The sequence below is a fragment of the Haliaeetus albicilla genome, chromosome W, assembly GCF_947461875.1.
Source record: "Haliaeetus albicilla chromosome W, bHalAlb1.1, whole genome shotgun sequence".
Lineage (NCBI taxonomy): Eukaryota > Metazoa > Chordata > Aves > Accipitriformes > Accipitridae > Haliaeetus > Haliaeetus albicilla.
Window position 1 is genome coordinate 40,061,712 of NC_091515.1, and position 24,318 is coordinate 40,086,029.

General features: G+C 42.5%; 1 protein-coding gene across 3 annotated transcripts in view; it reads right to left on the reverse strand.

The window, feature by feature from the left end:
• Positions 1-640: 640 nt before the first annotated feature.
• LOC138683374 (amyloid-beta A4 precursor protein-binding family A member 1-like) overlaps positions 641-24,318 on the reverse strand; it is a 145,194-nt gene continuing 121,516 nt past the window's right edge. For all 3 annotated transcript variants that reach the window (XM_069775086.1, XM_069775084.1, XM_069775083.1), the window contains 5 exons: positions 9,044-9,223; positions 8,056-8,268; positions 4,986-5,105; positions 4,209-4,349; positions 641-3,853 (listed from right to left, as the gene is read on the reverse strand). In XM_069775086.1, the coding sequence (XP_069631187.1) occupies positions 3,782-3,853; positions 4,209-4,349; positions 4,986-5,105; positions 8,056-8,268; positions 9,044-9,223 (726 nt within the window). In that variant the 3' untranslated portion in view covers positions 641-3,781. The remainder of the gene's footprint in view (positions 3,854-4,208; positions 4,350-4,985; positions 5,106-8,055; positions 8,269-9,043; positions 9,224-24,318) is intronic.

A 24,318-nucleotide genomic window follows, 5' to 3' on the forward strand; every position in this document is an offset into this window, starting at 1 on the left:
AATATCATGTGTTTGATTCTGCAGATGCTGTTACGGAGGCACGCACAATCAAATCCAACAGGTGTTAAAGCTCAGATTTATTCTTCAGTAAAAAGTTAGAACTCCGGTAACATTTGTAAACCACAGGCTCAATGGTGTAAGGGGAATTAGTACTACACAGCTGACTTAAGAATTCTTAAGATTTAAAATGATGACGCAAAATGCGCATATCACTCACCTAAAAGATGAGGGTGCTCTCCCTTGAGGAGTTACCTAGGGCAGCGACCTGACCCAAGGGGGAGTCCCCAACTGCAGACCCGCTGCTCCGAGGAGGACTGACTGACTCAAAATGTCCTCCGGCAGGGCCCAGTTTATACCCCTGTTGAATCTGATCTGTGGTCATTTTAATCCCCATTGACCGAAAGGTCAACACTTCTGTGTACCTGGCGTGTGTCGGATTGGTCAGTTCAATTTTTCAACCTGCAGCCTCTAGAGTTTGGGTTTTTTTTTCCCTCTCCTCCCTGCCTGGAGAAGTTTTGTTTCCTGTTGGGGGGGGTGTACTGCCACAGATGCACATATACATTACTGCAGATTAAGTGGCAGAAGATAAATTTGGACACCTTCTTAGCATACATTCATTCAATTTTGGCAAGCCGCTTTCTAAATTATTATCAGCAAACTCTTAGCCTTGTTTGAGGTATTTTTGTTCTGTATTTTATTGTTGCAATTCTTATAGACATTAGTGCTCTGCTAAATAAAGTAATGTAGCACAGTAAATACATCACAATAAAATAGATGGCAACTCCCCCTCAACCCAAACTCGTTCCCTCCCCAAATGAAACCATTGCAGCTCCATTACAGAGAAAGGGTCAAAGACCTGTGACAAAAAACATTGGAGGAATTACATTCAGATGTGCAGGCTCACATTCTAGGCTCATTTATATAGAGAGAGATCACCAAGTTCAGTGTTTACAAAGAACAATATCATTACAAATACAATACTATACTTTTCCCAATACTTTATAATAATTCCTATTCAACCTTTTTACAGAACAATAATACAAGAGAGTCTGAGTACTGCACAAAGTATGTACAAGAGATCTCATGCACATTGCCATCTTCAGAAACTGATTTCATTTAGAAAATTAAGGAAAAACCACACAAAACAAAACAAATCTGGAAATTCCAACCAAATCTCAAATCAAACAAGATTCAAAACAAGTGGGGAAACTTGCTAATAAAAATAAAAAGGATGTTTCCTCCTTAATGTAAACACTGAAGCATTAATAAGAATATATGAAATAGTGAAGAGGGAAAAAACTTTTCAGACCTTTTAGAGAAGAAGGAATATAAAATGGCAGTTTATTCTTTTGAATCCATGGAGAATTCACACATTTAATCTAATAAACTACTGCACTACTGTAGAAAATTGCCAACTCTTCCTTTTGAGCTCATTTTTCTTGCAACTATCTTTACTTTTGCAAACTAAAATGTTGGGATTATTTACAAGACTTATCAGGAGTGCACACTGGAAACTTCCCAGTGTAGAAATCTTATACACATATTACAATTAATTGGAACAATGAAGATTCTTCACTAGGCTCCAATCCTACAAGCATTCACATGCTTAGCTTTAAGCATCTGTTCACCATTAAGTCAACGTGTTAGGTACTCAGGTGCTTATAACTAGGTATAAGCTTGATTGCAGGAAAACAACCTTGTTTTTAATGATTCAATTTTTTGTGTGCTTAGGTTTTCTTCATCTCCCACTGAAGTCAATGGGAAGACCCCTCAACATGAGTTGGACAGAACCACAAAAACAAGTGAAGTTGAAGGTGTAAAACACAGCAGGAATCAGAAGTGTGATAACTGTCTTCAAGACTGTTGAGTTTCCTCAGGCAACTTATGGAAAGGCTGCACTGTATATAACCTACTAAATAGTATATGGTTATATATCATATTTAGATAGATTACTATATTTATAAGAAGTTATGAAAAATTTCAAATTATCTCCATAAGCCAGATGTCTACAATTAAAAACTATAATCACAAGTCATTCACAATCTATTTACATCAGTCTGATAGCAGAGGTAAATACTAACCTGGAATGTGAATACCATTTGCTTGCAAAATCTGCTATTCCAGAGTTCGAGATTAAATTATGCAACAACAAGAACTGCAGTAAATCAAGTCATTGTACACTACTTTCAAACTAAAATGTATTCACTTACTACAATAGCTTATACTCTGTTCCATTATCTCCCTTACTGCCCATTGAAATATAAAGCTTATTTTCTCTCTCTCTGTTCAGCCCATGTATGTCCATGGTTTCTGAAAGGCATCAATAAACCTCTGACCACAGATGGAAACCAAGTGCTCAGATAAAAACAGTTTTCATGGCTCTCATCAACAGAAGTGTGCATATATACACACACATCCATGAAATCTCTGGAATAAAGTCCAGGTATTATTACTAGTCTCCAAACACAATGCACTGCACAGTCCATTCCACAGTAATTGAGAAACTAATGGCTATAAGCATCACACCATTTTTCAAGCAAAAAAGATGGGATTTATTTTTCCCCCATATGTATTCTGGTCTTGTTTTTAATCACACTGAGCCTTTACATCACAATAAGACACAGAAGAAACTGTTGCTTTCAGAAGATTCAAGGCATCAGCCTGGTCTAAATATATGGTTCAAATTCAGTGTACACAGCAGTATGCAGTACAGACAGAATGTAGCTACACAAAAATGAAATATTTTCTTCTCGAGGAAAAAGAGCCATCAGCTGTTTTATTCTTTTACTGTTTTTCCCCTTTGTCCCTGATATAAGTTATAGACCAATCAAATCCTGCATTTCATTCATCTCTACATATCTTCTTCATACAAATCCATATAGTACTCACACATCCTCTAAGTGTCATATGGAAAAACAAATCACAAATTAACTTATATAATAAATAAATAAATGTATTCCCACCTTACCTTTACTTCTCCCATTTATCTATGTCTAAAGAAAAATGTCAATAAAACTAGACATCTTTCAACAAAAAATACTTTTAAACTGGCTCAGTGTAACAAAATTACTTAGAACAGTGTGCAGACCTATTATTTTCAAGCTTCATAAATATCAAGCACAATTTAAAAATGTCAGTATACACAAGCACACAGTTGTGTGCACCAAATCTGTAATTAAGAGCTTAGAAAATATAGCTTCTCAGCAGAGCCCCTCAATATTACTCTTGCTGGATATTTAGGGATCACTCCCCTCCCCCCTTATTTAACCTCTGAAATAGGCATATAAAAGACACATTGCATTTGAAAAAGAAGTATTTTAAAAATTAGAAACCTGGGGGACCCAACTGCAAAAAATCATGTCTCCTGAATTATTTGCTGAAACACATCAAAATTGCATTGTCTGTACCAACTTACAGAGCACCTTTTGGGGTTCTACTATACTGAAGAACAGAAATTAAAGGGTGTGCATTTGTACAATGGGTTTTATGACAGCATCAGTTACTCATTCTTCATAGGCATGTAAGTCTTCTTTTTGTGAATCTTACCATGGACACTGCTGCTGCTGCTGCTATTTACTCTGTGTGTGGAGTTGCATAAAGCTTTACTTGTATAGAGATGCAACCAAAATGTCTCATGGCTATATTTTCCCTCCCCCTCTATACACAGCAAATGTTGGGGAGAGAGAGAAATGTAGCTGTGGACACAAATGCAGCACTAGAAACAGAAACAGTAATGAGGAAAACTATCCTTCATGCATGTTGTAAAGATGAGGTGTCAGCCTTAGATATAAACTGGTTGCTCTTGTGCAGTCAACAGTCTGTACATAGCAGCTGGCATTGTCTTCATATGAATCTAGAAGGTAATAAGATGTGTTAATCAATACTCCTATTAGGCATGCTACCAAAAACATGAGAGTCCATAGCCTAGGGAACACTAGGGAAGAAACTAGCTGAGGTAACATAGGACAGAAGAGAAAGGGAAAGCCTAAGAATTTTCATATCCATACTAAGGTCTGGGGAAAAAGGATTTTCTAAGGTGTTGAGTATCTACCAACCATCTCAATTTTATCTGAAGTTGTGGGCACTTCAATAATAAAAAAAACCTTGGTGGTTCTCACTTCTAGTATTTATGTTTGAACAGTAACAATCCAAAAGAGGCAATGATGATGAAATATGCAATACTGTCTAGGCACGCTGCTTGCTCCTACCTCACCAACAGCATTTGAGAGAATGTGAACAGTTTTCTCATGAGGTGTTGCTACAACACTCTGCCCATTGATTTCAATGATACGATGACCAACTCGCACTCCTCCTCGCTCTGCTATACCTCCTCTCATAAGGCTACAGATCTGGAAGGGAAAGGACAAAATTATCGCAGTTTTGATATGGAACAGAGGCTTTTGACCACAAACGATAATTCAGTATTTAAATAAATTTGTTTGCAACAAAGTCTAAAATGTAGTGGATCGCTGATTCAAAGTAACATTTATTAGCAATCGAGTACTACACATTCTCTTCCAAAAGCCAAAGAAACCATCCACCAAAAGCTATCTGTATTATACTTGTTACTTCCTGGTTTAAAAATTTAAGTGTATGAAGAACCATAGTTTACAAAAAGTTCAAAGTACATAAATCTTGAATTAAGAGAGAGTCAAAGACAGACTCTTTCTTTTGAGACCACATACAATGGTTTGGTCAGAGGCACAAATGATACAGACTGAAAGCAGCCTTCTCCATACACTTTTGTTTCTTTAACCTAAACCAGCCTTTTTACTCCTCTGATTGATTCTAAAGCTATGAAATAAAGTTTCTTTTCCTACTTTTGACTGGGAAAAAAGTCAGATGAATAACCAGTTCAGCTTTTATATCTTAGACTTAAAATGTGTACTGAGACCCTGCTGCAGTGAGGGAAAAAATACAATTCATTACATATGTAAACTTTAACATATGTAAAAGCATCACCAGAAAGTATGGAAGCTACTTACAATCCCATTCTGTACACTGAAGCCTAACTGGTATCTGAGGTCAGGTCTCCTGATCAAGACTGTGGTTACCGGAGGACATCTAACTACATTCAGTTTAACTTGGGCTTGGTTTTTCAAACCCTGCAAAAAATAACCATCACCATGAAAAATGCTGGCAAAGATGGGGTGAAACAATTTAACATGAGCACTAGGAAAAACAATATTTAGAATGTTAACATGGGAATAGCCCTGAATAAGCAGTTCTTTGTATGTATCATTATGAAACAGGATTCCTGAATACCAGACACAAGCAACAGGATGCTCAGTGAATTGAATGATGCAGTATAAACCTCTTCTTGTCAAGAAGCTGATGTGGTTATTTTAAGAAATCTAGCTTCCTGTTGGCAATTTCTTCATTTGAGAACATAAATTATTGTTCTAAAGGAAGCAAAGGAAATAAAAAGCAGGTCTATGCAGTTGACCAGAAAACTGCCAAACATTCTGGCTGGGAAATGAAATTTAAAATATGCAGCTAAGATAGATAGTTACAAATAAGTGGCTTTCCTGGTGTAGTTATATTCAATTCTGTAATGCAAATGTCAAGTCCATGTATAGGCAATGCTCACATTTACATTACCCCTCCCTTCAAAACTGGATTTATCACACTCACCATTAAATCTTTGCTACCAGAAGAACTAAATGAAGAAGGAAAACCCAAACATAAAAGTGGAGATAACTGTAGAGTCTGACCATTACACATATTCAAGCGTTCAGAGCTGTTTCTTGTAGATAAATCCAACTCCAGTGTTAGATTACTCTTTTCTATACAACATTTAGAACTGAACACACATTACTCTTAAATGTTGCATTTACACACATTTAGCCTTCAATAAACAGAACCTATATGGGAAAGAGATGCTATGTAGAGAGTATTGTAGCTTCAAGCTTCAATCATGTTAACATTTATCAATTCCAACACCTGCTTTTGAATTTCTTTCATATGCACAAAGTCAAATATGGGTCCCATTGAAAACAATGGGCTGCCTGCCACTGACTTCAACAAGACTAAGATTTCATCCAGAAAATAACTCCTATTACAGCTAAGGTAATATACTGATGTCTCTACATACAGTTTACTGCTGTTGATTTTGTTGAGCCTAACTCTAGACTTGGTACTGACTTGAGACTGACATTCTGCTGGGATGAAAAGTCAATGCTTCTAACTGCCTGGACATGACAGTTGCACAGTCCCTGAATCTGTTTCTGATAGCACCAGATGCTTCTGAAAAAGACATAAGTAGCATAATACAATTGGGGAATAACCATCACATATGGAAAGTTTCTTCCTAGATCTGTCAGTTTGTAAATGGTTTATAGTCAATTAGTAACAAGGTTTACATCTCTAATTTAAAAATAACCTTATGTGAAGTACTTGCAAGATATTCTCCTCATCTATATAAAATGCTTATCTTTTCATAGGAGTCCTTATAGCATACTAAAAAAGTTTACAGTCTTATGCTATTTCTGTAACATTGAAATATATACTTGGGTGACTGATGTTTCATTTGGGGGTTCATTTGTGTTATCCAAAAATGTTACATAAACAGTTCTAGATGCATGGCTATAAAGACCTGCAAATGCATTGACTACCTTCTTAACAGAAAGATAAATGGTTAGCAGTTCCTCTGACAACAGTCTCATGTATCCATGAAAAAGGAGTAGAAAGGCCTCTAAAGGCAAAAGACAGCAAAGCTAGCTTTTTGATTGTTTTCGTTTTGAGAAAGTACAGAAGATTCTTAATGCATCACAGCAAAAGTCCATCTGTATGAGAAAAGCATACATCAGTTTTAGAAATAAAACTCATGTGGGATAGAAAACAAGTATGACAAAGCTGATAACATGAAGGGTGGTGAGCTTTGTTCCACTGAAGTTGGCACAGAGATACCTGAGGGTTTTTTCTGCTTCAGGAAAAAAAAAAAAAGAGTGCTGTTACCAAGGTTTTAATATACTGTATTCACAAGATATCATTTGAATTCACTGAATCCAGAATGGTTGGTCTCAGAGACTTAAATATCTATTACTTGTCAGTCCACGGTGTTTACATTTTCAGAAACCAGAATATCAGATCCTTATAGCAAATTTTTTAGTTCAAGCATTAAGAAAGGAATCCATGGGCAGCAAAGACATACTTATTTTGTGAATTACTAAACAAACATTTTTTTACTGCAGAACACCACTACCCAGCAGGGGACACAGAAGGATTTCTATAGTCATATATAGCATTACATTGCATGTCTACATGCTACAATATGCAGCAGTTCTGTGGTGATTGACTATTTCAATAGGTAACCCAGAAGACAATTTAGCTGAATTTCCAACATTCTCAAAGGTTGCACCTTCCCCCTCCTGAAACTTTGATGTTTAAATACCCATTCTCTTGTATGTTGCATCTACCCCAGAGGCTCTTCATTTCCAGTTGATTCGCCTGCTTTTTGCATTTACATGCTCTCATGTGAATTAAAAGAAAGTTCTTCCAATTAAAAAATCCCACCATTTAGCCAAGTACAAAGAAACATTATACTTTCCAATGCACTCAAGTTGTTTCTACAGAAAATAAATAGGCTTAATTTTTCTTTTAAATTCAAAGTTTAGAAAAATGTTAAAATATGTTTTAAAAACCCAAGCTTTTAAAAAAATGACTCAGTTCTCTAGAAACTAGATCACAGGAATCATTTAAATGGCTAAAAATGCACCAAAGCAGATTTTAGGCACCTGTGTCTCAGACTGTCCTATGGGGTTTAGGTGCCTCCAGATAGTAACAGACATCTTCCTTCTGGATCCAAATATTCCCTTGGGGCCTGAAGTCCTGCACCATGCCCTGGTCTAAGCAGCTAAATGCATAGCTCCCTTCTTAGGGCTCAGAAAATAGGTAAAACAGAATTTTCCCTCTACTTTAAGGTCATCAAAAGGAAACTGCTATAAAATGCACAAGATCAGAGTTAACAAACAACAAATAGTTCTATACTTTTTGCTCTCCCACTACTCCAATAAAGGTTTTAAAACATGTAATATCCAGGAATATTCTCTGTACCTTTATAATGCTCTGGCATGTTGAGAGTGGTAAGCCAACCAAACTGGTCCCATTAATTGACATGATCTGGTCCCCTATATTTAGTTTCCCAGACTTCTCTGCTGGTCCTCCATGCATCATGTTGGCTATGATAACTGTAGGCAAAATGGATCCCCAGCCAGATTCCACAATCACTACACCTAGAATTTCTCCCTTTTGCTTTTCAATGTAAACCTGAATCATAAGAAAGAGAGTTTCAAACAAAAGCTTTTTTCTCATCTATGGAACTGATGATCCCACCCCCCATATGTTTCTATATAAACAAACACAGGCTTCTCATTTGCAAAATGCCTTTCTTATTCAAAGGCAAAACACAATAGGGTATATAGTTTAACACAGTTTAAATGCCTTCAACCATCAAATAACATTAAAACTAGAGATTTTGTTTAATTCAAAATCCCCCCCAAATAGAACTCATGTGTTCATATGGCTGGAGGGAGCTGGTATAGAAGAAACCCTGGCATGATGGACTTTGGTGGACAGAACTAAGTCAGGGAGGGATTTAAGGTACTTGTGACTGTGTTTTCAGAAACAATTATCCATGTGTTGCAGTGTTACACTACTTCATCTTTATTAATAATACCAGCAGCAAATATATAGCCTTTTAAAATCTGGGGTCAACCACTCTTATCAACCTCAGTGCCTCAAAAAATTTTATATTGTCTACTGTATATCCACTTCACTGACATGTAATGTCTCAAATGTGAAAATTGTTTGGTAAAAAGAACACACAGAGACAGTAAATCATTCAACTATTGATAAATTTAGAGTTCACTGCTTTGCTCTTAAAACAGAATTGCCCAGAGGATAAACCTACTGCGAAGGATAGAAATTACCTCAGTGAGGTTATTTATTGGAGGCACTAATATGTTTCTAATTGTTGCCAGTACAGGCCTGAACTCAGGATACATGAGCTTAATGGTGTTATGGAAAAAAAGCAGACACATACATCTTTGCAGTTTTCAGATTTGGAAAAATGAATCAGGTCATCATTGTACATGTCCTGGGTATTGAGCAAGTCACTATATTCCTTCTGGCTTAGGTCTTCTGGATTGATTCCATTTGCCCTCAGAAATTCCTGGTAGGCCACGCTAAATGCTTGACCTATAGACTGTGCAATCAGCTGTGCCTGTAGTAATTCCCAAAGAAGAAAAGAAGAACATCAAACATTCTGACACTTTCTCTGTTATAAACATTCTGCAAAATGGTTCATGCCTACAATTAAGGAACTGTAATAAATTTTTAAAAAAATGAACCTGAAGTAATAATTAAAAAAAGCAAAACAGAATGTCAGCATAGTCATCCATGCAGTGAACCCAGCTGAACAAGTAACTACACATAAGAAACACAAGTAAAGCCTTCCTTTCACAGCTAACTACTGCCAACATAAAGGTATACCCATTGCATTACTTGAAATTGAGACTCCAGAGGGAGAACTTGAGCTCTCACCTATGCTAGTTTTCACCTCTGGCACAAAGGCAAGCCATCAATAAAAAATAAAAACACCTTATAAAAAACACACAACAGCATTTTAAAAGATAATGAGAAGGCCTTTAAAAGAAGGCAAAAGTATCTTGGGCTGCATTAGGAGGAGCGTTGCCAGCAGGTCGAGGGAGGTGATCCTTCCTCTCTACTCAGCACTGGTGAGGCCACACCTGGAGTCCTGTGTCCAGTTCTGGGCTCCCCAGTACAAGAGAGACATGGACATACTGGAGAGAGTCCAGCATAGGGCCAATAAGATGATTCAGGGACTGGAACATCTGACATGTGGAGAGGCTGAGAGAGCTGGGACTGTTCATCCTAGAAAAGAGAAGGCTCATGAGGGATCTTATCAATACATATAAATAGCTGATGGGAGGGTGTAAAGAAGATGGAGCCAGACTCTTTTCAGTGGTGCCCAGTGACAGGACAAGAGGCAATGGGCACAAACTGAAACATGGAAAATTCCACTTAAACCTAAGAACACACTTTTTTACTGTGAGGGTGTGGTTGAATACCGGAACAGGTTGCCCAGAGAGGTTTGAGTTTCCATCCTTAGAGATATTCAAAACACAACTGGACACAGTCCTGGGCAACTTGTTCTAGTGGACCTTGCTTGAGCAGGGGGGGTTCACCTAGACAATCTCTAGAGGTGCCGTCCCACCTCAGCTATGCTGTGGTGTTATGGTATTTCCTACTCTTCCTTCTCGCCCATGATTTCCTTTAAAATTCCTACAACCGTGTTTGAAGTTACTGACAGATAAAGTATGGAAAGGGTGGAAACAACTGGCCCATTGAGCAGATCCAGCCCTTAATGTGACTGGAAGTGGTATGCAATCACAGAATCATTCAGGTTGGAAGGGACCTCAGAGGGTTTCTAGTCCAACCTCCTGTTCAAAACAATCAGCTATGAGGTCATACCAGGTTACTCAGGGTTTTTAGTCAGGTATTGAAAAATCTTCAAGGACAGACTATATAACCCCTCTGGACAACCTGTTCCAATACTTGACAGTCCTCATAATGAAAAAGTTTTCCCTTGTATCCAGTCTGAACCTTTCTTGTTTCAATGTATGCCCATTAGCTCTCATACTCCCACCATGCACCACTGTGAGGAGACTGGCTCTGTCTTCTTGATGATCTCCTCATGGATATTGGAAGGCTGCTGTTAGGGCCCCCTGAAGCCTTCTCTTCTCCAGGCTGACCAGCCCTGTTCCCTCAGCCTCTCCTCATAGGGCAAGTGCTCCAGCACCCTGACCATCTTGATAGCCTTCTGCTGAACTCACTCCAGTTTGTCAATGCCTTTCTTGTATTGGGGGGGGGCAAAACTGGACGTGGTGTTGTAGAGGTGGTCTAATGAGTGTTGAGTAGAGAGGAAGAATAATTTCCTGCAATTTACTGCTTATGCTCCTTTTAATCCAGCCCAGGATGCTATTGGCCGCCTTTGCTGCCAGGGCATACTGCTGGCTCATGTTCAGCATTACTGTCTGCCAAGACCCCCAGGGCCTTTTCAGCAGAGCTGCTCTCCAACGTGTTTTGTCAGTCCCCAGGACTGTTTTTAGTCAGTCCCCAGCATGTTTTGTGGCCAGGGTTTCTTCCTCCCTAGGTGCAGGACTTGTCATTGGTCCTTGTTGAATTTCATCAATGAAGTTCAGTGGGCTTCCAGCCCACTCTGCCTAGTCTATATGGCTCTCTCCTGTGCCTATAGCTTGCTCTTGGCTACTCTGCTCCTAAAACTACTGGATGCTCCAAAGCTTTCACTCACTGCTGCATTACTCCCTGTGAGCTGTTCTAGTGACTGAAGAAAAGGGAATATTGCACCCATTTTAAAAAAAGGTAATAGGGAGGACCCCAGGAACTACCAACCAGTCGGTCTCACCTCCATGCCCAGTAAGATCATGGAACAGATACTCCTGGAAGTTATGTTGAAACATATGGAAGATAGGGAGGTGATTAGAGACAGCCAACATGGCTTCACCAAGGGCAAATCATGCCTGACTAATCTAGCAGCCTTCTACGATGGAGTGACTGCATCAGTGGACAAGGGAAGAGCTACGGATGTGATCTACCTAGATTTCTGTAAGGCCTTTGACACTGACCCCCACAACATTCTTGCTGCTAAACTGGAGAGATATGGGTTTGATGGATGGACTGTTAGATGGATAAGGAATTGGCTGGATGGCCGCATCCAAAGAGTTACAGTCAATGGCTCAATGTCCAAGAGGAAACCAGTAACAAGTGGTGTCCCTCAAGGGTCCATACTGGGACCAATACTGTTTAATATCTTCATTAACGCCATAGATGGTGGGATTGAGTGCACCCTCAGCAAGTTTGCAGATGACACCAAGCTGAGTGGTTGTCGTGGTTTAACCCCAGCCAGCAACTAAGCACCACGCAGCCGCTCACTCCCTCCCCCCCCACACGCAGTGAGATGGGGGAGAAAATTGGGAAAAGAAGTAAAACTCATGGGTTGAGATAAGAACGGTTTAACAGAACAGAAAAGAAGAAACTAATAATGAGAATAATAACACTAATAAAGTGACAGCAATAATGATAAAAGGATTGGAATATACAAATGATGCACAGTGCAATTGCTCAGCACCCGCTGATCGACGCTCAGTTAGTCCCCGAGCGGCGATCCCCCGCCCCCACCCCCAGTTTATATACTAGATGTGATGTCACATGGTATGGAATACCCCATTGGCCACTTCGGGTCAGCTGCCCTGGCTGTGTCCCATCCCAACTTCTTGTGCCCCTCCAGCTTTCTTGCTGGCTGGGGATGAGAAGCTGAAAAATCCTTGACTTGAGACTAAAGATTACTTAGCAACAACTGAAAACATCAGTGTTATCAACATTCTTCTCATACTGAACTCAAAACATAGCACTGCACCAGCTACTAGGAAGACAACCAACTCTATCCCAGCTGAAACCAGGACAGTGGTGCAGTTGATAAACTAGAGGGAAGGGATGCCATCCAGAAGGACCTTGACAGGCTTGAGGAGTGGGCCCACGCAAACCTCATGAAGTTCAACAAGGCGAAGTGCAAGGTCCTGCACCTGGGTCAGGGCAATCCCCAGTATCAATACAGAATGGCTGGTGAATTGATTGACAGCAGCCCTGCGGAGAAGGACTTGGGTATACTGGTGGATGAAAAATTGGACATGAGCCGGCAATGTGCGCTTGCAGCCCAGAAAGCCAACCGTATCCTGGGCTGCATCAAAAGAAGCATGGCCAGCAGGTCGAGGGAGGTGATTCTGCCCCTCTACTCTGCTCTGGTGAGACCCCACCTGGAGTACTGCATCCAGCTCTGGGGTCCCTAGAGCAGGTCCAGAGGAGGGCCATGAAAATGATCAGAGGGCTGGAACACCTCTCCTATGAAGAAAGGCTGAGAGAGTTGGGCTTGTGCAGTCTGGAGAAAAGACGACTGGGGAGACCTTATTGCAGCCTTTCAATATATAAAGGGGGCTTATAAGAAAGATGGAGAGAGACTTTTTACCAGGGCCTGTAGTGACAGGACAGGGGGCAACAGTTTTAAACTGAGAGAGGGTAGATTTAGATTAGATATAAGGAAGAAATTTTTTTACGGTGAGGGTGGTGAGACACTGGAACAGGATGTCCAGAGAAGTTGTGATCCAAATGGTAATGGAGTCTGACAACATGTTATAAAACAAAGCTTTACTGAGGCAGTAGGAAAGATGAGCAACAACACACCCATGCGGCAACTCACCCAATCACCAATAGCAAACACAGGATCATAAGCGATGCCATGGCCCTGGTGGACTGCCAGGGACACTTGGTGTCCGGGTCATCTGGCAGCAACAGCCAATTGTGCAAATGCCTTCTGAATGTGGGTAAGAGTTGTGCCGCCCCGTGGCTCCACCAATGGTAGCGTGATTTGAGAGAATCATACCTTACGTGAATAATGTGGGCAGCATCCTGCCTATGCTGGTGATGTCAGTCAGGGGGCAGGGTGTTGGCAGTCTGTCTACGCTGCCAATATTGGTCAAGGGGCAGGGTGTCAGGAGGCAGGGTGTCAATGTCCCATCATTGGAAGTGTTCAAAGTCAGGTTGGAAGGGGCTTTGAGCAAGCTAATCTAGTGAAAGATGTCCCTGCCCATGGCAGGGGGGGTGGACTAGATGATCTTTAAAGGTCCCTTCCAACCCAAACCATTCTATGATTCTAGCTCCTACCACCTGCTACTGGTGGTAGAGGCATGGATGGGTAGGAAAACAAAGGCATGTAAAGGGAAAGCTCTGATCTCTGTGCCATGCAAGGAAGCAGCTGAAAAGAGCAGACTAGTGGAATCCTTTGTTGTGAGGCAATCAAGGTAAACTCGGAATGATATACATATTGTTTACAAGTGGAAAACAACATGGCATGAGTGCAGAGCTGATGGGAGCAGTGCAGGAAACTTGAGTGTGGAGCAGTGCTGTGCATAACCAGAGTGCTGGATGCAGGAAGCACTGTGGAGTGTAGGGGTGCTGGTCATAGTGTGGAATGAAAATGCCCTCTGGTGTGTAGTTCTGGTTAGGGGGAAGGTGAAGGAAAGAAGATGGGAGGACTCCATAGCCTATGGTGTGGGGGTGTGCTGGGGATGTAGGAATGCAGCTAAGCTGTGTTTTTACATGCAGTCCAATTCAGGCCCCAGTAAGGAAAAGGTTCCCAATCCCAAAATAAAAACTGTTTGTATCTTATATCTACTCAAGCTAGCGCTAAACCTGTTGATGACAAAAACATGATCACTGGCACTGAAAAGGTCAACAGCACACAGAGTCTGGACTTCCGTTATTTTGCAAACTTTCAAATCAAAACAATTTGATGGGAAGAACAATATGGCAAGAAGATGAGTGCACTGCAACTCATTAGCTCAGCATGCTATCTGCAAGAGAGGAGATAAATATGGACTTGTACATTCAGGTGCATACACTGAGATGGACATCCAAGAAGAGATCAACTGGACATCCAGGAAGAGATCAACTGCCATTTAGACACCCAGCATTTGGCCATGTTTTAGGAGCTGAGCTGTTCTGAATATCCAGTGCCAACTACACTTGGAAAATCTGTTGTTGTTGCATTTTTTAAGATAAGGACAGTTCCCAGCAGGGACACATTTTGGCCATCACCCATTTGAAGACCTAAGACATATCACAGTCAGCTTAACTGGATAAATTCTTCTAGATACCCAGCTGTCCCAGAAGAAGAAAAGATGATAGTGAAATATGAGATTTATATTTAAAAGAAGCTCTACTACTCCATTGGATTTACAAACTCTTTAGAGTAGAAATCTCTTTGCTGCTAACAGATACATTTCTATCTTAACTCTTTCCGAGTTATATTTTTTCCTACTTATTTTGATTTTTTAGAATGTTTATAAGCTATTTTTGAACTACTCTATGACTGAGGAATGTTCATGTCCTGAAAATCCTCAGAATATGTTCAGACTATTAAGTGATCAATGCTTTTTTTTAGACCTACAGACATGTACTTTCCAGGATAATATTTTCTGGCACAGGAAGGATCATGTCCAAAAAAACATATGAAATCATCTGACCAAAGCACAGAAGGTAATGACAACAATCCTCTAATGGAAGCACACATTTTGAATAGCTAAGAAAATACTGAGAAATAGATCCATGAAGGCTGTCATATTCTGAAAGAAAAGAAACCACTGCCTCTGGCATCTGACAATTTGATCTTTGCTTTTTGAACTGGCCAGTGAGAGAGAGTCCAGTAACATACAAAATGTGTGATTTGAAATACAGAAGCAACAGCCTCAAACTAGACAGCACATCAGGTGATGTGATCACTAGTGATGTAGTGATGTGCCTGCCCTGCCCCACCCGCCCCCGAAAAAAACCACCCAAACAAAACCCAAACCACCCCAAAACAACAAAAAACATAGTCTAGTCTTTCTATTTGCATACCAGTTTCATGAAGAGCATTGCAAGAAGAGTGGCTTATATGCTATTTTGCATAAAAATCAATCTTTAAGGTTTTCTGTCAAATTTGGTTTGGTAGAGGACTACCTCTAAAAAGGTAAAGCAAAACCACTGAGAATCCCAGCAGTAGGTTGCATATATACCTGCAACCACAGAATTTATATGAACATAGTGCCTTCAGAACAGGTTCCCAAATACAAAAAAACAGACACTTCTTAAAGGAAACTTTCCCATCTGGAAGCCCTTACAAATTTTTTTTAAGGCATTTAAGGCATTAGTGAGAAATTATTATTTTCACTTAAATTTTTATTAATTAGTTTAATATACTCTGAATTGTACTGCAAAGTCTTTTTGAACCCTAAGTGAGGTGCAAGGCACAAGAAGTAGAAATAGGCTATTACCTCACCATCTGTAATTTGGGCAGGATGCCTTAACTGGCATGACTGCTGTAGTCTAAGCATTAATTTTCACATGGGAGTGATTCCTCTCCCTCTATATGAACCATCTGATCGGCATAAACATGGTGGTCACCATGGAGACATAATATCCTGTTATTTGGAGGGCTGATCAATAAATGAGATTTACTGTCTTGTCAATTACATGGCACTGTGTGAGATCATTTTATTTGGGACTAACCTGATTATAAGACTCACAACTCTATATCTCCCAACTTCATTTTGATGTATTTGTGTATGATTTTACCCCTTGCTTATTTAGTTTATTTTTTTAAAAAAAACAAACTACATAAAATCAGTAAGTTATGTGCATTGATATTTCTTTCTCAAAATGTTTGTGTTTTAATTAGTGAGGACTGGACATCGGGTTTGATAACAGGCAACTCAGCCCTCTGTGGGGGTGCTTGTGCACCCACACTTGGTAAAATGGCCTCAGTAAGAACAGACGATAAGATGCTAGCGTGAGTGGGTATAATGGGTCTGGCTGGGATGGAGTTAACTTTCCCCATAGCAGCCCTCATAGTGCTCTGCTTTGTATTTGTAGCTAGAACAGTGTTGATAACACACCAATGCTTTGGCTACTGCTGAGCAGTGCTCCCACAGCATCGAGGCTGTCTGTGGAGCCAGTCGGCTGGGGGTGGGCAAGAGGTTGGGAGGGAACATGGCCAGGACAGCTAACCCAAACTGACCAAAGGGCTATTCCATACCATATGATATCATGCTCAGCAATAAAAGCTGAGAGAAAGGAGGAGGAGGGGGAGTATTCGTTATTCAGGTATTTGTCTTCTGAAGCAACCGCTACAAGTCCTGAGGCCCTACTTCCCATGAAGAGGCTGGATATCACCTGCTGATAGGAAGCAGAGAATAAATCTTTTTTTTTTGTTTTGCTTCCGTGTGCAGCCTTTTCTTTTCTTCACTAAACTGCCTTTATCTTGACCTATGAGTTTTTCATCTTATTTTCTCCCCCTGTCCCGCTGAGGAGGGAGAGTGAGAGAGCAGCTTGGTGGGCACCTGGTGGCCAGCCAGGGTCAACCCACCACAATGCCATTTCATGCTTTCATCTTCACCTATGCAACCACACTGCAGCAGGCTAAACTAGTTAAGGACCACAGCTAGCAAAGGGTAGAGAGGGACTGGACCCTCTGATCTCGCAGCAATGGACTGTGCAAAGCTAGCTGCCTTGACTAAGAAAGGCTGGAAGGGAAATAATCACTCTCCTGACTGTCTCTTATGACTGGTACCTGGCCTAAACTGAGAGCAGACATGCCCTTCTGCAAAACATTTGGGCATCAGCTGAAGCCTTACTCTTCTCTTTGGGGCTGCGCACACCCACCAAAATTCAGTGCTCTCAAAAGTGCTCCAGGGGACTTCCAGTTTGCAAGGCATCCATGTTTACTAGGTTAGCCCCAAAGTCCACACTGAGCTGCATGTATACACAGAGTGGTGCTTCCCCAGTGCTCACTGTCTCCATGGTGTGCAGGAAGAACCAAGAGGACAACACTACCACCTGCCTTCCCATTGTCAGTGCCTAACACTGCCACAAAATAAATGCCTCATTCTCCAAGACACAAGATCACTTTGCCCCAGGGCTCCAGGCACTTCAGTGTTGTTACATTGAGAACCAATTGCTTGCAGGGCTGATGTGATTTTTCTATTAGGTGGAAAGGAACTGTCCCCATTAGTGAACATCTGGAGCAGCAGTTTGGGAATGGCTGTATACTCTTCTTGCATTACAAAAATGTTTACCTCCTTCCCCATGCTTCTTGCTTTTCTCTTTTGTGAGGCAGTAACATGAAAGTCTTGCAAACAACTTTGGCTGAGCTGGGTGGAGGGGCAGGGGGAAGGCACCTGCCAAAAATCAGAGAAGTACACAGCGCTGCATAAAGGACTTGAGAACAAGTTCTAGGGAAATATGAACATAGGTAGCCCTGCTTAATTTTGGATCAGAGCTTGCAACCTGGAGAGAGATGTTCTTCTCTTGTCAAAACCAAAATAGATTGTATGAACCAGGAAGCAGATTTTGAAAGGGGTCAAAGAGTCTGCAAAGAAACATTGCAGTCAATGCACACAGGAAAAGCTTTTTACCAATTCCATTTCATCAAAAAAAGGAGATATAAATGTTCCAGACTGGAAAATAAGCATTTTTTTTTTAAATGGCTTTAAAACTCCGAACTGTCTTTATGTGGCATAATTGGAATTCTGTGTTCTTAGAATCATAGAATCACAGAATAGTTAAGCTTGGAAGGGATCTCTAGGGATCAGCCCTAGAGATCTGGAGTCCAACCCTCTGCTCAAATCAGGATCAGCTAGAGCAGGTTGCTCAGTGTAAGGGTATGTGGAAGGAGAGTGTCTGCTCCTTTAAGGGTATCTGGTCAAGGACCTTTTTCAGTGCAACAAGGGAAAATAAGAAAAGGAGGCAGCCATAAACAAGAACATACAGGGACACAAACCTGACCGACAAATGATAAGGGAGGCAGTGAGGAGAACCAAACCTGGTCAGTCCCACTAATAGATGAGGCACATGAGAGTATGAGAAGGTTTATTCCAGGAAGGTTATCTGATCAGAGATCTTGTCGATTGGAAAACTAAGGGAAAAAGGGGGAAACCAGAAGCAAAATATACAGAGACAGACACCTGACAAAACAAACATGGAGACAATGACAAGAAACAAACCTCATCAGTCACACTAATTGATGGGCTGTCAAGAAACTACAGGTGCCACTTCCAAGAAGATCAACCTGGATTTTGCAACTGATAAGATTGTAAACCAGGGGGGATCCTGGACTGGGAGGGGTGAGGGAATTGATAGAGCTCTACAAACCCATGAGGGGATGTGCAGGGGCAAGGGGGAGCAAAGAGGAACAAAGACAGGGATAGACAGAAAAGGGTATAAAAATGGCCAGTTGCATGTAAAACCAGGCCAGTCTTCTTATTAAATCTTTTCTTAACTATGTCTCTGTGTAATCTCACTCTCTATCTTGTGTGCACCTGTGCCATGAAGACTGAATGCCAGCTACTGGTGAGACCAGTGAGAGTGGATTTTGTGCCAGCTACTGGAGTCAGACTGGGGGTATACGCACCCTTGGCTTGTGCTGTCAGCTACTGGAGTGGGTGGAGGTCTCGGACACCATATACTGGGGTGGGAATGGGGTGTGTCCCCAAAAGCATCTACTGGTGGACTGGCCTGAGGTGAGCGAGGGGCTCAGTGCCAGCAGCTGGAGCGGGACCATGGGTCACAGTCTATTTGCCTGGTGCCAGCTGCTGGCAGGGGCTGAGTGTATCTTCCTCAAACCCAGTGTGCATCAGGCTGTGCATGCGTAATTTGCTAGCAAACTTCAAATTGGACTCGACAGCTAGTAGGAGGCCCCGGGGTCCAGGCACGGGTATCATGCGGGTGGATGGTCTGTGCTGGTACACCCAAGGGGACTTCTGAATGTGGAGTGCATGTGGGATGAGTGTGTGAGTGCATGCATGTTTTCTAGTGAGCATCAAGCTGGACTAGCCGGCAATTAGGGGACCCATTAAGCGGGTAAGAGGGCCTGGGGTTGGCCAGTGGTACTGGACGGACAGAGGGGGCTTTGCTAGTAGTCAGTGAATCTGTGAATGTGCATATGTTTGTGAATCTACAGAGTGTCATGTGTGTACCTTCACTAGTGTCATGGTTTAAGCCCAGCTGGCAACAAAGCACCACGCGACCACTCGCTCACTCCTCCCCGCCATAGTGGGATGGGGAGGAGTATCAGAAGAAAAAGGTAAAACCTTATGGGCTGAGATAAGAACAATTTAATAGGACAACACAAAGAGAGAAGAAGTAATAATAACAATAATACTAATAAAAGATTATATAAACCGAGTGACGCACAATGCAATTGCTCATACCCAGAACCCAATGCTCAGCCCGTTCCCGAGCCGCAATCCCTCCTCCCTTGGCCAGCTCCCCCAGTTTATATAATGAGCATGATGTCAGTATGGTATCGAATATCCCCTTGGCTAGTTCGGGTCAGCTATCCTGGCTGTGCCCCCTCCCGACTTCTTGTGCCTCTCCAGCCTTCTTGCGCCTCTCCAGCCTTCTTGACTTAGTCTAAACATTACTTGGTAACAACTGAAAACATCAGTGTGTTATCAACATTCTTCTCATACTGAACCCAAAACATAGCACTATAAGAGCTACTAGGAAGACAATTAACTCTATCCCAGCCAAAACCAGGACAGATATATATATACACACACACACACAGAGATATCATTCCATTAGTCTATGGGCCAAACCTCTAATGTGTCCATTGAGTTCATTTAATCCATGACTTTGGGGCTCGATCTGTCATAACAGTCTTTCAGGGCAGGAGAGATAGTGTGTGATGTTGGATTGTTGCATGCTGCATCTGGAGCTCGTGGCTGGTGTATTTAGAGTAGCCCATGCCCACAGTCTGCAGGTTGAAGATGCTGTCCTGGTTTTGGCTGGGATAGAGTTAATTTTCTTCCTAGTAGCTGGTATAGTGCTATGTTTTGGGTTCAGTATAAGAAGAATGTTGATAACACACTGATGTTTTCAGTTGTTGCTAAGTAGTGTTTAGACTATAGTCAAGGATTTTTCAGCTTCTCATGCCCAGCCAGCAAGAAGGCTGGAGAGGCACAAGAAGTTGGGAGGGGACACAGCCAGGGCAGCTGATCCAAACTGGCCAAAGGGGTATTCCATACCATGTGACGTCCCATTTAGTATAGGAACTGGGAAGTGGGGGCGGGGAATCGCTGCTCAGGGACTAGCTGGGTGTCGGTCGGCGGGTGGTGAGCAATTGCCCTGTGCATCATTTGTACATTCCAATCCTTTTATTACTACTGTTGTCATTTTATTAGTGTTATCATTATCATTATTAGTTTCTTCTTTTCTGTTCTATTGAACCGTTCTTATCTCAACCCAGGAGTTTTACTTCTTTTCCCGATTTTCTCCCCCATCCCACTGGGTGGGGGGGAGTGAGTGAGCGGCTGCGTGGTGCTTAGTTGCTGGCTGGGGTTAAACCATGACAGATGTCAATTTGAGGAAGTTGCTGGGGACCAGTTGCTGAAGCCAGTTCAAGTTCCATCACTGCTGCACTTCACTCGGTTTCATCAAAGTCCATCCTTCAGTGATTTGGGTGATTCTTACTGTAATATCATTGATATGGCATATAGCAACTGTAGTAGTGATGATAAACAGTGGTAGGGTTATTCAGCAATTAATAACATACAATTTAATTCACTGGCTGTTCTCTTCCAAAATCAAATCCCCTTGAGGCACACATCGAACTTCCCCATCCTTCTGCATCACCCACCAAGTGCACCCAGGTCCTTGAGCAAAAGCAATCCCACGGATGGGTTTGCCTTTGCCCAAGGCAGGACTAACCCAGACTGTCTTCCCTAACATATTCTTCATGTGTACTATGGGAACTTTATCCCCTTCTACAGTACGTAAAAGTTCTGACTGGGCAGGGCCAGCTTGATTGGTAGATCCCCTAGTGTTAACTAACCAGGTGGCCTTTGCTAAATGTGTATCCCAATGTTTGAAGGTCCCACCCTCCATGGCTGACAATGTAGTCTTTAACAGTCCATTGTATCATTCGATTTTCCCAGAGGTTGGTGCATGATAGGGGATGTGATATACCCACTCAATGCCAAACTCCTTGGCCCAGGTGTGTATTGGGCCTGATTGATGGAGTTAATTTTCCCCATAGCAGCCTTCATAGTGCTGTGCTCTGTATTGATAACACACCAGTGTTTTTGCTACTGTTGAGCAGTGCTGGCACAGCATCAAGGCTGTCTCTCCAACCCCCCCTGCCCCCAAAGGCCAGTAGGCTGGGGGTGAGCAAGAGGGGAGGGTACATAGCCAGGACAGCTGACCCAAATTGACCAAAGGGCTATTCCATACCATATGATGTGGTGCTCAGCAATAAAAGCTGAGAGAAAGGAGGAGGAGGGGAGGCATTCATTATTCAGGCGTTTGTCTTCCGAAGGAACCGCTACTCATACTGAGGCCCTACTTCCCAGGAAGTGGCTGGACATTGTCTGCTGATGGGAAGTAGAGAATAAATCTTTTTGCTTTGCTTTGCTTCTGCACATGACCTTTGCTTTTCTTCACTAAAATGCCTTTATCTCGACCCACGAATTTTTCATCTTATTTTCTCCCCCGTCCTGCCTAGAAGGCAGAGTGAGAGAGCAGGTTGATTGGCACCTGGTGGCCAGCCAAGGTCAACCCACCAGAGTGGGTGAGTGTAACAGTGGGTGTGAATAGGACATCCACAACTGTCTGAGAGGGCATTTGCCCCAAATTGATAACAGTGAAGAGGAAGATGACCATCACCTGATTTAAACAGCAACCAAGGAATTATAAAGAGACTTTGTAATTACAAAGGACACTCTATTGGAATTCCCAACATTATTGATTCAGCTTTTTTTTGGGAGGGGAATACTTTCAGCTACTCCTTCTGAACTCCATCATCATATCAAAAGGAAACCCCAACAAACAAAAAAAGCACCAAACACTCCTTTATGGCATATATCAGTGATCCTCGTGGCAACACTAAGGAATGGAAGCTCCCTATGAAAATAAGCTTCAGTAGGTAAGCCAAGGGTTGGCATGGCATCGCCTGAGGGTGGCAATTCTAGTGGGAACATTTACACTGCTCCTGGGAGCATGGAGGGCTCAGGAGCATACCTGAAATGCTTGTACACCAACACACTCAGCATGAGGAACAAACAGGATGAACTGGAAGCATTGGTCAGCTCCCAGAGCTACGATATCATTGGTATTAGTGAGACTTGGTGGAATGAGTCCCACAACTGGAGTGCTGGGATGGAGGGCTACAGGCTGTTCAGGAGGGAAAGGCAGGGCAGGCAAGGTGGAGGTGTCACACTACATAAGGGAGTGGTTTGATTGCACAGCCCTTACAGTTAGTGATGATGTGGTTGAGAGCCTCTGGGTGAGGATTAGGGGGATGGAAAACAAAGGAGATGTAGTGGGTGTCTACTACCGATCGCCCAGTCAGGATATAAGCACTGATGAGTTACTCTATAGGCAATTAGGAGAAATTTCTGGATCGGTAGCTCTTGTCCTTATGGGAGATTTCAACTTCCCAGACATCAACTGGGAATATGATACTGCTGTGATGAGCAGGTCTTGGAAATTCTTGAAGTTTGTAGGAGGTAACTTCTTGTCACAAGTACTCAGTGAGCCAACTAGGAAAGATGCCCTCCTAGACTTGCTGTTTGTGAATAGAGAAGGACTCGTGGGGGATGTCATGGTAGGTGGCTGTCTTGGCCACAGTGATCATGAAATGGTCGAGTTTAAAATTTTCAGTGTAATGAGAAAAAAGGTCAGCAGAGTTGCTACCCTGGACTTCAGGAGAGCAAACTTTAGAGCTATTCAGGGAGCTAGTTAGCAGAGTACCATGGGAATCTGCTTTTGAGGGCTTAGGAGTCCACGAGTGCTGGTGTATTTGGTTTGTGTGGCAAGGTTTTGGTAGCAGGGGGGTTACAGGGGTGGCTTCTGTGAGAAGCTGCTAGAAGCTTCCCCTATGTCCCATGGAGCCAATGCCAGCCGGCTCCAAGACGGACCCGCCACTGGCCAAGGCTGAGACTATCAGCGATAGTGGTAGTGCCTCTGTGATAACATATTTAAGGAGGAAAAAAAAAGTTGCGGCGGGCGCAGAAATGACAGCCAGAGAGAGGAGTGAGAACATGTAAGACAAACAGACCTGCAGACACCAAGGTCAGTGAAGAAGGAGGGGGAGGAGGTGCTCCAGGCGCTGGAGCAGAGATTCCCCTGCAGCCCAGGGTGAAGACCATAGTGAGGCAGGCTGTCCCCCTGCAGTCCAGGGAGGTCCACGGTGGAGCAGATATCCACCTGCAGCCCATGGAAGACCCCATGCCAGAGCAGGTGGATGTGCCCAAAGGAGGCTGTGACTCCGTGGGAAGTTCGCACTGGAGCAGGATCCTGGCAGGACCTGCGGACCCATAGAGAAAGGAGCCCACGTTGGAGCAGGTTTTCTGGCAGGACTTGTGACCCCCGTGGGGGACCCATGCTGGAGCAGTGTGCTCCTGAAGGACTGCACGCCATGGAAGGGACCCATGCTGGAGCAGTTTGTGAAGAACTGCAGCCTGTGGGAAGGACCCACGTTGGAGAAGTTCATGGAGGACTGTCTCCTGTGGGAGGGACTCTACGCTGGAGCAGGGTAAGAGTGTGACGAGTCCTGCCCCTGAAGAGGATGAAGTGGCAGAGACATGTGATGAGCTGATCATAACCCCCATTCCCCATCCCCCTGTGCTGCTGGTGGGGGGTAGGTAGAGAAATTCAGGAGTGAAGCTGTGCCCAGGAAGAAGG